The sequence below is a fragment of the Periophthalmus magnuspinnatus genome, chromosome 18 (assembly GCF_009829125.3).
Source record: "Periophthalmus magnuspinnatus isolate fPerMag1 chromosome 18, fPerMag1.2.pri, whole genome shotgun sequence".
NCBI lineage: Eukaryota > Metazoa > Chordata > Actinopteri > Gobiiformes > Gobiidae > Periophthalmus > Periophthalmus magnuspinnatus.
In genome coordinates, this window is record NC_047143.1 from 4,120,751 (window position 1) to 4,136,042 (window position 15,292).

General features: G+C 39.0%; 1 protein-coding gene across 1 annotated transcript; it reads left to right on the forward strand.

Moving 5' to 3' along the window:
* The first annotated feature begins 2,094 nt into the window (after nucleotides 1-2,094).
* On the forward strand, nucleotides 2,095-14,958 carry mus81 (MUS81 structure-specific endonuclease subunit). The gene is made up of 17 exons (XM_055228880.1): nucleotides 2,095-2,178; nucleotides 2,406-2,556; nucleotides 4,052-4,181; nucleotides 4,596-4,681; nucleotides 4,803-4,940; nucleotides 6,756-6,836; nucleotides 7,761-7,849; nucleotides 8,405-8,638; nucleotides 8,707-8,835; nucleotides 9,856-9,986; nucleotides 10,589-10,701; nucleotides 10,957-11,076; nucleotides 11,287-11,382; nucleotides 11,610-11,729; nucleotides 12,570-12,673; nucleotides 13,680-13,763; nucleotides 14,282-14,958. The coding sequence occupies exons 2-17, from the start codon at nucleotides 2,416-2,418 to the stop codon at nucleotides 14,346-14,348; spliced, it is 1,863 nt and encodes a 620-aa protein (XP_055084855.1). The 5' UTR covers nucleotides 2,095-2,178; nucleotides 2,406-2,415; the 3' UTR covers nucleotides 14,349-14,958.
* The last annotated feature ends 334 nt before the right edge of the window (nucleotides 14,959-15,292 follow it).

Here is a 15,292-nt window from a genome sequence, read left to right on the forward strand (position 1 = left end):
CTTCTGTACAGACTTTTCTATCAAATATTAAAGGGTTAATATATAACACTAAACATGTTTATGTGGTTTGATTTAAGAAGAAAATCAAGTTTTAATCTGTTTTTACGGCGTCTATGTTATTTAAACACTAAAAACCCTGATTCTTAATACACTAAAGAGTTGTCCAAGGTATTCAAAATCAGATACTAATGAGATGTGTGTTTGAGCAGGTATCAATATTAAAAAACTCACATTCACAGGACAGAAATGAACCTTTCCTGAATATCTTTAGAATGATCTGGAGCTGAATCAGAACAAGTGTAAGACTAGTATTAACAGAAACACTAGTAACAGAAAACAAAGTACTACAATTTAATGTTGAAAATCACATTCTGTTATCTAAAGAGTGTTTTTTAGTATCACTGTAGTGTTAGAATCAGTATCGAGTATTGAGTCTAGTCCCTAGTATCGAAATAGTTGGAAATTTTAGTAATTATTCCAAATCAATTGCTTAGGGTCCATCTAATGCAGGTCAAATAAATGGAAACATGTGAAACAATAGACTTTTAATTACTCAGACTTAACATTTAATTTTGTGTGTGTGTTCGTGTACTGGAATTGAAGAAGGTTGGCGGTTCGAATCCTGCTCTCGTGTCCTTGGGCAAGACACTTAACCCTAAAGCTCTTTGAGTGTCTTGAAGGTGGAAAAACGCGATATATAAAAATGTGACCGTTTACCAAATTATGATTTATGTAGCCTTCTGACGCTGTTCTAATGATACTACAAAACTTCTATCAATGTGTATGCAACTAAACAACATTCATATCTCATTATTATTACATTTATTTAGATTTGTGAACTCTCTCGCCTAATTTAGTCATAATAATCAGGTGTAGGGCTACTAGTACAAGGCTCCTAAAAAGGCTCCAACATTATAACCTCGCCTATCTATAGTCTTGTGGTTTAACTTTACTCAAAAATGAACCACAGAAAAACAAATGTCAAGTTTCTGTCATATAGATCTACTGCATTGTTGTATATATAAGTTTAGTATCTTAAAATAGCGGCTCCACTCCCTCCTCCTCCCCTCTTCCCTCTAATCCGTGCTGTCATGGGAGTGAAGACCGTTATTCCAGGGCTGTTTGCGGGTGTGACGCCTCTGAGCCCCGGGGCCTCAGGCGAAAAACCAGGATTCCTCCAACAACAAACCGGGACAAGACCCAACAACGACCCGGGACAGCCAGGAATCCAGCCTCCCCCTCCTGTTATAGTTATGGATATTAGCATACCTTTGTGTAACTTATTTGTGTGACATAGAAGGGTAAAAGAAAATAGTGTAGCTTAGGCAATATTCAGGAATAAATGTAGATAAAAGTAGACTATAGTGGTTATTCGGGAAAAAAATAAAAAATCACTGAGGGGTACTGAGACAGAACTATGGGGAACATGTCTTTCTTTGCTTTTTTCTGCCTCATTTTTGTCAATGAAGCTGTTGTTTTCACCCCAACATAATTATTTTCTCAACAGACAGACTCATAAACATGTTATTTGTGTTTACATGTTAAATGAATGTAAACATAGTCTGCAGTGTCCAGTGTCCAGTTGTTTAGCTGTTAACTGGTTTTCTATAGTTTGCTTGATTTTCTTGTTTAAAGTGTGAGGTACAAACTAAATATTAATCCGAGTTTTAGAGTTTTATATTTATTATTAAACTGTGTGTTTTGAGCTTTTACAGAAGAAAATGTTATCACTCATACACCTTTGCCACTCACTAATAAAGTTCCATAGGTCGTGGTGTCGTCTGCATACCCTCTATATGAAACTGCAGAGCACAGGTCTCTCCACTGCAATACTCAGATAATTCATGTATACTTGACTTGCCATTTTAAACACTGGTTCAACAAGTTCAACAAAACAGTTGTACAGTTCAGGAAAAGTGAATCTTGACTTGGCAATGTAAAATGTTTATTTATTTATTTATTTTTTTAAAATAAGCATTTAAACCAAACTATCTATATTATTAATTATAAAAAATACAAATCTAAAACAAATAAAAAAAAATAAAAAACGTTAGTGCGTTGCTAGGTGACGCTTAATTTACCTTCCGGGTCGCAATCTTGTTCCGGTCACGTGTCCGATGTCAACAAAAGCTTTTGAAAACGCGGCGCCTCCACTTTCTGCTGCGACCTCATTTAAAGGTGAGTTTTCTGATTAAAATGCTTTTATTACGCTTCTCATACTTACTTTAACTAATTTTATGTGAGTTTATGTTTTTATTTGATATTAAATGGCATGTTTTATTCTACTAAATAACTAGCTGGATGCTAACTGGCTAAAAGTTGACTCAAAGTGAGGTTTTTGCATATATAAGTTGTGCTGTTATCTTTTTATCGCTGTAAAAAGTCTTTAAACTCGTGTTCCTCAGAGGCAAAGTGATGCCCGCCCCGGAGCCGGTTCGTTTGGGCCGGAAGAGACCGGTACCGTCCTGCCCCAACCCGCTGTTCCTCCTGTGGCTCACGGAGCTCCGCGACGAGGCCAAAGAGAAGGGCCTCAAGATCTACTACACCTACCAGAAGGTGCCTTTACACGTGTCTTCAGGTTTTCTTTGTTTTTTGTTTTTTATTACTTTGTTTGGTGGGATAGTTCCTTTGGTAAATAATTATCATAGCTCTACATCAGTCAAGTGGTAGTTTGTAAAGGAATGTTACTGTGTTTGTCAGACAGGTAAGTCAGCAACACATTATGTTTTAAAATGAACACACAAAATATAAGAACCCTGAGAAAATATACCCAAAAGGTACTGATTTGTTAAGAGAAGAATAAGTATTATCGTGTTTTCTACCTCCCCTTTTTTAAAATATAGTGCATGAAAAAAGTGGAACGAGGGACAGATGTAAATGGTGGTTTATCCTAATACAGACACCACGACTCCCAGGTTTATCCCAGTGTATCTCTTTTTTTAAATTTAATTCCAGTAGACATAACGTGACATAACAAGACATAACATGGTTTGTAGATGTAACAGCTGTTTACAGTTGTATGTGACAAGTTGTCGTGTGTATGACGTGTGTGTGTGTGTATGTGTGACATCTGTGTGGTTTTGTAGGAGTTAAGGTGGAGAGCAGAGGAGAATGCTAGTACTAGTAATTTGTAAGTGAGAAAAGATGTAGAGAATGTAAATGGTGGAAAAAGGAAAAAAATAAACAGGGAGAGAAGAAAAACAATATAATATCAGTAAATGAATAAATTAACTAATAATAATCATATTAATATTATTAGTTGTTGTAATCGGTGAAGCCCAGTTGTTCTTTTTTTCTCTGTTACTTTTCCTTCTTCCTCTTTGCTATGCTAAGGTCTTAAGCTCAGCTCTTGTCTGACCCTGAGGAGGCAGCAGGTGCACCACCCACCACTTCAGAGCAGCCCTCTGACCTGGTCAGGGGAGGCTCTGCTCTCTGCTCGGGAGCGTATTTCAACCTGGCCTGTGGCCTTCCCCATTTGTTCAACTTGGTCAAATTATTATTGTATTATTTTATTATTCTTTTTAGTATTCTGTTGGCCGTTAGTCATTTAGCTGATTATTCGGTCGATGGAGTCTTAATTGTTCAAAATTTGTATTAGTCGACTAATCATTTTATTTAGATTATGAGGATTTATTTTGGAGAGAGTATTTTTTTGTATGTATATAAACTCACAATTCACATGTTTAATCTGTTTGCTTTTTTATGTAAATACACTGTTTCCTGGTACATTTTTCTGCATAATTAGTTGTATAGTTGCATGAACTCCCCCTGCAGGCGTAGTCTTGTGAGTGCAGTTTGGGTTGGACACAGAGATATATTTTGAGAGCTTTTGTCACGCCTTTTTAATGAACTTATTGATTGACAGGTCTTTAGTTCACCAAGAATTTCATGAATCGAATACAGCCCTAATATTTAGAAGGTGAAGATATCCAAGTATTTTGATTTTGAAATATATCCATAACACATAATGTAACCAGTTTTACAACACTTCATGGATTGTTGCGCTGTTGAACACACAAACTTTAATAGTAACTGGTTTGTCTTTTCCCAGGCCATAAACTCTCTGAACAAATACCCACTGCCGCTGAAAAACGCCAGAGAGGCAAAAATCCTGCAGAACTTTGGAGACGGCATCTGCAAACTGCTGGACGACCGGCTACAGAAATACTACAGGCAGCACGGTACGATCAGTGTACGACCAGACCTGTGGGGCTGGGAGAGGACAACAGTTTAAATTATTATCAAATTAATCAAAGGTTTTTACTTTCTGTCAGATACGTGCTAAAACATGATACTAAATGTCTTGGTTGAGGCTTAATTATCCCCCAAAAATGGATTGTAAATGTAAACATGAAAGTGCTAAAATATCACATTAACATTTTTCAGTCCGTACTAAATACTCAATATAATATAATCAAATATAATTTTGGAACTTGGAATTTGGCTTTTAAACTAAATATTTCCCTAAACCTGCCATAGAATTGTTAATAATAAAAAATACTGGCCAAACACAACACTACTAATAATCCCATTTCCTCATTGTTTGAACGCATCACTTTAAATTGACAACTTTCTGAACCTGTCACAATTTACAGGATCAAACGCTTCCATTCACATTTTACCAGAAACGACTCCACCTGCTGTTCGATTTGACGACAACAACCTGGCCCCAACCAAGAAGGTAACAATTGATGATTATATAGAATAGAATGCAAAATACCTAGATAAACACAGACTAATTTACAAAAAACATATGTCTGATTCTGAAGGTTGGATTGTGAAAAACATGTTAATCTTTACAGAAAAGTGCCCCCTCCAAGGGTGATTCGGGGCGAGGAGAAGGAGAAGGAGGAGGGAAGAAGAAGAAGAAGAGGGAATATGTTCCTCAGAAACGTTCAGGGGGATATGCTGTTCTTCTGGCTCTGTATCGGCACTGTCAGGTCAGAAACCAGAGCCAAGCAGAAGTGAACACAGCTTGAATTAAGAAGTTATATTTGATTATATTTGATTGTTTGGCCATTCAAGATAATTGTGTTTGTTTGTCTCATAGCACAACTCAGTCATTTTTCAAGCTTTGGAATAGGAAAAGAATTAAAAGTAGAATGTAGACGTGTTACAATAATTACTATATCGACTTATCGTTTGAGTCTTCCCGCCCGTTGCTCCCTGCACTAAGTCACTCCCCTTCAGAGCACTATCACAACACAATCAGCTGCATCCCACTAATGAAACTACTCCACATCACATCAGGTTTGTGAAGTCATAGTGCACAGTTTTACATCATGTTTTTATATATTTATGGAGGATTGTCGTGTGGGAGCGTGGGTGATGTAGGCTTGTGGGCGGAGCTTCGTACAGAATCTTACATCTAACAGTAAGAAGGGTTGGAATAGGGCCTGGGAGAGATCGCTAAGTGACTCAAACATGCAAGGATGAAATCTAAAACCTCTTCAGATGTGTTTTTGATGAGGGAACAACAGTATAACATGGGAGAAAACTCAAAACATCCCGTGTTTAGCTGTATGTGGCAACTTAAATACATACAACAACAATTACGGCTGTGGAATTAGTTACATTTTAATAGAGATTTATTCATTTCTATGGTTATCATAATTACTATATTAATTTATCCTTCCGTAAATGACAGTTGGAGCAATATTTTTTGGGCTCACTTTATTGTGGGGACTTTTTCATTATGCTATTTATTGCAGCTCATGTTTTTTAAAGATTTCTTACATTTAGAGCATATTTTTGGGATAATTCTACCTGAGGGTTGTTGGGTGACAGTAGTTCATTTGGTACGAGTGTTTGTACAGTTATCTGAAGGTTGGTGGTTCGAATCCCACTCTTGACGTAAACATCATTGGTTGAGCGGTCAGATCCACTGAGGCACAGGTCGGCCGTGTGATTTCAGCTCTCACAGATGAATGCTGTTGTTGTGTCCTTGGGCAAGACACCTTATCTCACCCCCATTGTCTGTGTACACTGGTGTATGAATGTGTGAGTTTTCTTGCTTTGTCTGATTTTTCCTGTTGTTTGATTTTCCTGTTTGTTTTTGTGTGTATATCACGGTGGCTGAGTGGCTCATGCCTCACAGCAAGAGGTTTTGGTTCGATCTCCGGGTCGCCCAGGCCTTTCTGTGTGGAGTTTTTCATGTTTCTCCCCGTGTCTGGATGGGTTTCCTCCGGTTACTCCGGTTTCCCCCATCAACCAAAACATGAACGCCTTTCGAGACAACTGTTGTTGTGACTTTGGGCGTTACAAAAATAAAATGAATTGAATTGAATTGAGTGCTTTTTCCACTTTCAAGCGCTTTAAGTGTCTTGAAAGTGACAAAGTGCTGTATAAAAATGAGACCAATGTGACCGTTTGTGTCAGTGGCATAAATATGTTTCAATTTTACGGTTTATCGTCTATATTTTCTTCAATATATATCCCTTCAGAATGTGTTATTGTGACAGGTCTAGTAGAACGAGACAGAAAACTTGACAAAAATGACTTGGGGAGTTGTGATATGAGGCTGGTGCAATGGAACATATAGTATTGAACATAAACATGAGGAAAAGTCATATTGTTTATCGTTTATCTCTTGAAATGAAAGAAAGAACAAATGGCTTCTTCGGTTCACTAAAATTATGATCAAATTCAAGCGATTTTAATGTTGGCCTTATAGTAGAGACTTTGATCTCACCTTTTTCTTTGCAGTTGTTTTGTGTAATCTGTTTTGTTTTGCTCTCTCGTGTAAATCGTTTCAGATGGAGGGCAGTAAAGGCTACATGTTTAAGCTCGAGCTACAGACCGAAGCCCAGCCGCTGTGTGACAAGTCTTTCACCGTGGTAAGAACCCAAAACGCAGTCTTTACGTAGATACTTTTCAGTGACGTCACACTCGGGATGTTCTACGTGTACCTCTATGGTAGAATGTTCAGCAGTTACCATGGAGACACAATGCAAACATTAGCAAACGCAGCCAAAAAACTTGTAATTGATAATCTGGAAACTCAAGATAAAATACAAAATGGATTTAAACCGCACAATTTTTAGGAGCTTGCGATCAATCCGAGCGTTCACGGTTCTGTTTAGGAGTTTGATTTTACACAAAAAGGTGAAAGTGACTGACGGAAAAACTGTTGGCTAACGCTAGCTAGCTTGAGACTGTAATGTAATGTTCAGAGAGACTTGTTTTACAGCACAAATCAGCTCATCTGTTCAAACTAAATCAGCTCTTTTTGGTCAGATTGTGTTAAAATCAAACTCAGATTAAGTCTAAACAAGCCTCAGACAGAGCAGTGCCTCTAGTTAGCACCACAACCCCAGGGAATATTGATGACATCAGCTGCAAAGTATCCATATCCTATCTTAAATTAAATGTGTACTATGTAACTTCTCTGGTGAAGGGTTTGCTACGCGTTTGTCTCTATGGAGATGTTATTGCCACCTGTAATGTTTCAGAGTATGGCATTAAATGTATCCACTGAGACAAAGAGGTCATGTTCTAAGCCAAGTTACGAGTCAAATCTGTGGAGAGGTGACCCCGCTCATAGTAGAAATACATGTTGGTAGAAATACAAACATATTTAAGCGATAAAGCGATAAAAATACCTGTACGTTTAATGCTAAATTCTTGAACATTCCGAGTAAAACAGTAACATCTTCACGGAGACAAGACGGTAGCGCTCCCTCCCGCAACCAGAAAAGTTACACAGTGCACCTTTTACATGTTTAAACCTCTTTTTCTCTCCTCTCTGTGTTTACACGTAGCCTGATTTGGGCAGTAAGTACACGGCCTGGTCCTCGGTCAGTACTCTGATCCAGAAGAATCTACTCCTCAAGACGCACAACCCGGCAAGGTACAACTTCTACGGGATTTTAACTACAAACATCACACATTTAGATCAACGTGTTTCCTTTTATTGTTTTGAAAATGCTATATTCACCCAAAACAACATATTAACCTGCTTTAGAAGACACTTTTGTTTTGCGTATTTTATCAATTTGTAGTAAAATTGACTATGCGATGCTGCCGAATCCTACGTGTATCAGATTAAGAAAATAAAAAGGGAGAAAGAAGTTAGTACAAAGCAGTGGGCGTGTCCCGGTGGAGGTAAAAACGAGGGTAAAGTAAAAATGGCGTCTTGAAAATAAGCGATTAAACATGAATCAATCTAAAAACAACTTCGGCTGAGTAAATTGTGAAGGGAAACGATTGTAACATGGTTCAAAGCTCTGAAAAGTTGATTTTTTTTTCCATAATAGGTCTGTTTTAAAGCGATTTTTGTTTAATTTTTAGTAATACAAAATCAAATCAGAAAAATTGGCTAAGTATAAATTATATTGAAGTTATCGTCAAGTGCAGTGGCTGTTTTTAGCTTCTGTTTGAACCGTTTGGGATGTTTTCTTTTCAGATATTCTTTGACCGAGGAGGGGATGGCTTTGGCTGAGCGCTTGGAATCAGCAGAGAGAGGAGGAGAGAAGGAGAGAGACAGAGAGGGAGGAGGAGGAGAAACGAGAGATGAAAGGAGAGGAGGAAGAGGAGGCGATGGAGAGAAGGCCTCATATGGAGACACAGAGCGAGCAGAGGAGGAAGAAGTGCTGGATCTCACACAGAGCGATGAAGAGGAGACTGAAGATGTACTAATGTGAGTAAAAAAAAACATATATTTAAGACTGATCTAATATAAAGTTAATCTACTATGTTTTGTTTTAGTCCAGCAGAAAAACCCAGTGTAGCTCCAGAGTCCAGAGCCCAGGACGTCCAGACCAAAGCCCCGGCTCAGTGCCTGTTTCCCGGGTCCTACGAGATCATTCTGTGTGTGGACTTCATCGAGACCACGGGGTACGTCTGGTAAACAGCACGTACGACGATACTCTGTCTGAACTGAGTGTAATCCCAGAAATCAAACTTTAGTTAAACGCAGAGGAGAGAAAAGCACAGACATGAACCAGACAAGTAAATCCATCCACGGCGCCATTTTGTTTTTCAGGTTTTTTTAGTTTGAGCGCCCAAACCACTCTATTTGCAGCCAGGCAAAAGTTTGTACACACTTTTACATCTTTATTTCTATGATTTAGATCCTCGCTGAAAGCACCAAAACTATGAGTGACACATAAGGCACGTAGCAAACAAAAATAAACTCAAAATAAATCAAAACCTGCTTTCGATTTTGTTTAAATACCCTTTGCTTTGAACCCTGCTCTGGATGAAGCTCATTGAGAGAAGGATGATGGTTTACAGCGCGACAAAGCAAAGGGAGGATACTCTGAGGATTTGAATTAAAAAGATTTTCTGTACCACATAATTGCATATATCTGACTTCCGTGTGTATCTAAGATGTAAAAAGTAGTAAACATAAAGGGAAAAAAACAGTGAATGAAATGGTGTGTCTAAACTTTTGACTGGTCGTGTCTGTGTAAACCCTCAGTCGTCCAGGTCTGATCCGTCGCAAAAGAAAAATAAAATCTGTCAAATGAGCAAAAAGTTGTAGGAGTGAAAACGTTTGGCTGCTCGTCCAAGCCGCTTCTTCAGTTCTGGTCAGATTACTGCTGGACACTGCCTTATATCTGTGTGAAGGGAGGAGCTAGCTACGCCTATTAGCATCCTGGAAAACAATAGGGCTAGCCAGGGTGCTAATAAGTGTGAAATCACTCATTAGGGGCTTGAATGACTATGCTAAGTAGGACTCAGGCACAGTTCACACTTAGAGTAGCACCTAGTAGTAGTAGCTCCTCCTTCAGACAGATATAAGGCAGTGTCCAGATTTAATTTTTATTTTTCGTTGGTCATGTGGATGTTATACGCCGTTTTATCAGCTCAGTTGAGTGAAGCAGTATTTTTTTAAATTTATTTTTTGTGCAGTGGGGGTAATATCCAGTGTAAACAGGAGCTGGTGAAGGAGCTGCAGAGAAACGGAGTCAACTTCGACGTCCGAAAGTTAAACGTGGGCGACTTCCTGTGGGTCGCTCGAGAGAAGATGGACCCAGTACCAGGTCAACAAGACACGTTACTATCACATTATTCTCATGTTACTGTCACGTTACTGTCATTAGCAACAAAACTATTCTACAGACTTTGTGGTTTGGGGCATCATCATCATCTCTTGCTCTCAGTTAAAGTAAAGAAAGGTTTCTACTGTAGTACGTTTTTCAAGCCCTTGTGCCGCTCCATAGTTACAATTTATGACACCTGAGGATCATTCTGTTATAATTTGGACATTTTAAATTGCTTTATTCATCTAAAACGCCTTGATAAAAGAAACAAGTCCACTGACCTCCTCCTCATCATCACAACAAGAGTCATGGAGCTTTTTTGGCGCCCCCTATGGATTTGTACCAGAATGAATACGCGTCGTTGCCGAATCCTACGTGTACCACTGATTAATAAAATTGGAAGTACAGAGCAGTGGGATTGATTGGCAATATGGCGTCTTAAAAATAAGTGATTAAATGTTGCTAAAACTTGCGTGAATCACTCCAAATACAACGTAGCGTGAGTAAATGTTGAGGAGAAATGACTCTAACATGGTTCAAATCTCTGAAAAGTCCATTTGACAGAGTAGATCTGCTTTAACGGTGCTGCTTTGTGCCTGTAGGTCAGTTGAGGGCCCCTTGTGGTCGGGAGCTGGTACTGGATTACATAGTGGAGAGGAAGAGGATTGACGATTTGTGCGGCAGCATCATCGACGGACGATTCAGAGAACAGAAGGTACTGGGCTCTTCTTAAAGGGACGCTACCATATTTTTTAACGTAATAAAGTCAAATTTGATGTGCCCCAGTTCACATATTTTGAAAAAAGCAGCTCTTGGGGTCAAAATTAGACCGCTGGGTGTTGTCTGCATTTAATTATAAAACGTTTTACTCTCCGCAAACTATAAAATAAGGCTGGTTGTTGTTAGCGTTACAGTGACAGTGATGTTCAGGTAAATTGTGTTGTGTGTGTTCCATGTCTGTTCTGTGTAGTTTCGTCTGAAGCGCTGTGGTCTGCGGAGGCCCGTGTACCTGGTGGAGGAGTGTGGAGCCGCCGCGTCGCACCTGAGTTTACCCGAGTCCACCCTGCAGCAGGCCATCGTCAACACACAGGTCAGAGAGAAAGGAGGGAACCAGAGGGAGGAAGAGAACGTACATAGTGCATCTTTAAATCACATTTCAAATCGAGCTGCTAAACTTGAGAGTGTGAGGAAAGAGGGACAGAGTTTGCTTTGCTTTTTAAAAAATGTTATAATGTAATGTGTACAATTCCCACGTGTCCACTAGAGGGAGCTAAAGGCAGATGTGATGTTTTTGCTGCAGGTGGTGGACGGGTTCTTTGTGAAGAGAGTCCAGGACGTGAGAGAATCTGCGGCTTATCTGACCGTCATGACGAGATATTTGAACAAACTGTACAAGGTAATGAAGAAATGGATGAAGAGGAGAGGGGCAGAGGATGAAGAGGAGAGGGGCAGAGGGAGCAGAGGATGAAGAGGAGAGGGGCAGAGGATGAAGAGGAGAGGGGCAGAGGATGAAGAGGAGAGGGGCAGAGGATGAAGAGGAGAGGGGCAGAGGATGAAGAGGAGAGGAGCAGAGGATGAAGAGGAGAGGGTCAGAGGTCGTTATAATCTTACATTTTGTTGCAGAATCGTTCTCTGGTGACTCGTTCTCGTGAGTTGGAGGGAGATCGCTCTGAGGACCAGGATGATCCTTCGTGTTCGTTGATTTCATTCGCTGAGTTCAACCACGGAGCCGTCAAGAATAAGGTGAAAAAAAAACAAAACACGTGTCCAAATCAAATATACAAACAATCAAGAGTAACGTTACTTTAAAATAATATTACTCAAGTAGAAGTACAAAGTAATGGTCCAAGAAATCACTCAAATAAGAGTTTAAAAAAAAAAAACTATTTTGGAAAACTACTACTGAAGTAAGAGGAAGTTTTGGGACGTGACATCTGATTTATAATTAAATTGAATGAAATCTGAAGGACAAAACATGAAGAGACAAACAAAATCTTGTCTGAAAGAGCCACAACAAACACAAAAGTTCAAATCATTTCATCTTGTTACATAAAACTCCAGTTACTTTAGACTCACTCACAGCGGAAAGAGGAACCACAACTTGTACTGTTACTTCAATACAAATATTACTCAAGTAGAAGTAAAAGTATGCTGCTGGAAGAGTACTCTGGGAAGTACAATTTCTTTAAAAAGTAAATGTAACTGAGTACTACCCTCCTCTGCCAGCACTATATTTAAGAATCCGCTGTATTTAAAGTATTTAAATGAAACAAACATGTCACCCTCTTAATTCTACTAAAATGATGAACTTAACCATAAATACACAGCCTGAAACTAATTCTCAATTACTTAAAATGTTTCGATACTAATTGAGTTTTTATTAGTAAATGTATCTATGAGATCTAGAGGGATATTTGATTTTTTTGCAAATAAAAAGTCACATTTTTATACAGCGTTTTTCCACGTTCACGTCACTCAAAGCGTTTTACATCAAGGAAACACTCACCTTTTCTCACTCAAAACTCTCTAATCTGTGTAATATCTTTGCATTTATTATTTTAACATTGTTCTTTTGTGTTTTAGTGCCAAACGGTGAGGGAGGTTTTTGCTCGTCAGCTCATGCAGATCAGTGGATTATCAGGAGACAAAGCCGCGGCCATAATACAGGAATACCCCACTCCCCACAGGTAAAGTGCTTCAAAGCGCTTTATTAGCTCCACTACGCCATCATGTGGACAAAAACATGCATAACACGCTGGGCGCTTACAATAAAAAGGTGGAGTCTGAAGAAAAACTGAGAATTTGGAGAGAGAGTTGTGATGTAAATTGCGTTTGTGTTACTTACGACGAGTGAGTATGTGTAATAAAAAAAAGAAGCTCGAAGAGAACGCCAAAAGAAACGCGATAAACGTGAGGGGGAATCCGTTGCGTTTTATTTCGAATCGCTCTCCAAACCCACGAATCATTTCCTGAATCGGTCACATGGTACGGCCGCTTCCCAAAGGCTTCGAACGTCACCACGTACGATACACGCTTCAACAAACACCCGTCTGGATTACTCGCCACATCACTACTGACTATTAGTCCTACTATTTATATCAGTACAGTCGTTACTCGCTTATTTTCAAGACGCCATTTTGCCGATCAACTCCTGTTTTCACCTCCACTGTGACACACTCTTACTTACTTCGTGCTTCAGTTTCGTTTTCTTAATTGGTGATACTCGCGTAGTTATTTTGACCGCTGCTGCTCGCTAGTGTGACGTGCAGCTGTCCACAGGGGGCGCCGACAGCTACGCGGCGCTTTGTTGTGATCACGTTTAAAAGAACTGGACTCATTTCTTTTATGAAGTTGTTTTAGATGAATACTGTGATTTATAATGTGTAAGTTAGAACAAAATGATCCACGAGACACAAACATAGTAGGTCGGCTTTAAAGGTGCACTGTGAAACCTTTCTGATGGAGGGTACACCACCTTTTCGTCTCCATGGAGATGTTATTTCTTTTGCCTGGAATGTCCCACTGTACGGCATTGGAAAAAAACTTGGAATTACAGACATAGTTAAGTTGAAAATAATACAGTGGAAGATCCCAAGAGGCGTTACAACATCTCCATGGTGATCGGCAGAAAAGTTACGCCATGCAGCTTTATTAACGCTAACTCTTTACGTCATTGCTGTGCTGGTTTCACAGTTTGCTGACGGCGTACGACCGCTGCTCAAACGAACTGGAAAGAGAGAAACTTCTGTCTTCAATACGATACGGGAAACTCAAAAGGTTTGTTATAGTTTCGATTTTTTTTTTCTTGTGTTTTTTTTGCATTTTAAGATCAGACAGAAGTTTTTTTCACACTTTTTCAGTCATATTCTCACTGAAGACACCAAATCTCTGAGTAAACACATCAGCAAAGTGAAGGGTGGATAATTTGAGGATTTGAATTGAAAATATATTTAAAAAAAATATATTTAGTTGAGTTATTTGAGTTTGTTTTCTTTGCTACATAATTCTGCACATCTCACTTCATATATTTGGTAAATGGTTGCATTTTTCTATGGAGCTTTTTCCACCTTATTCTGTGAGTTTACAAATTGTAGAAAGTAGTCAACATGTAGAAATACTATATATTTAAAAAGGTGTGTCCAAAAAAAATATATTGTCCAACTATAACTTTTTAAACAGTAACTAAATAAAGTAAAATAGAAATAAAGAAGAATGTTTTTTTCTGTGTGCTGAAAGCTGAAATTCTAATTTCACAATTTTCCTGTGAAACAAATCTGTTTTATTTTCATTTTCAGAAACTTGGGTCCAGCTCTGAGTCGAACCGTTTACCAGCTTTACTGCACCAAAGGCCCCCTCACTTAAACTCTGCTACGTTTGTCTGCGCTAAAGCTAAAGCGGGACGGGACCAGGACTAAACCCCGGGACGAGACCTGGACGAGACCTGGACGAGACCTGGACGAGACCTGGACGAGACCTGGACGAGACCTGGACGAGACCTGGACGAGACCTGGACGAGACCTGGACGAGACCTGGACGAGACCAGGGACTAAACCACAATTAAATTAGGAGTAGACCAGGACTAGGCTGCTACTTGAACAGGACCAAACTAAACCAGGACTCTACTGGGACTAGACCACAAAGAAGAAAGGATTAGAACAGGACTAGAACAGAACCAAACCAAATATACATCAGGACTAAAGCAGGACCACATCAGGACCACATCAGGACTAAACTGGGTCAGAACCAGGACAAGTCTGAACTCAGGTCTTGATCTGAAATGAAGTAAATCCTTAGTTTATTTTGTCGTTTCCATGAGCTCCATAAACTGTATCTGTGATGTCAAATCTCTTACACTTGAACTTTTGTTTGCACTTAAAAACGCTGCTAACGTCGACTTATTTCTGTTGTAGATTTGTGTTGAAAATAATAAACATTTCATTTGATAAGATAAAAAAAACCAAATATATTTTTTGCAAATACCAAGATGTCGGAGTGTTTTTCAAAACTCTTACTAATGCAAAATATTGGACTTTTTCTTTCAGTATGTGCCTTTTTTTTTTTTTAGATTAGGGGCGTGGCAAATCTATTCTCTCAAAACTTTTTACGTATCCATGTATCTGACCCAAACTGCACTTACAAGACGACACCAGCAGAGGGAGCTCATGCAAAAACTACTATTTATACAGGAAAAAGTACTTGGAAACACAGATTAAACTTGTGAATCATGAGTTTAATCTGACTTTTTACTCACTCATTTCTGCTGTTGTCCATCGTCAGTGGTGCAACGTTACCTCAAATGTTACAAT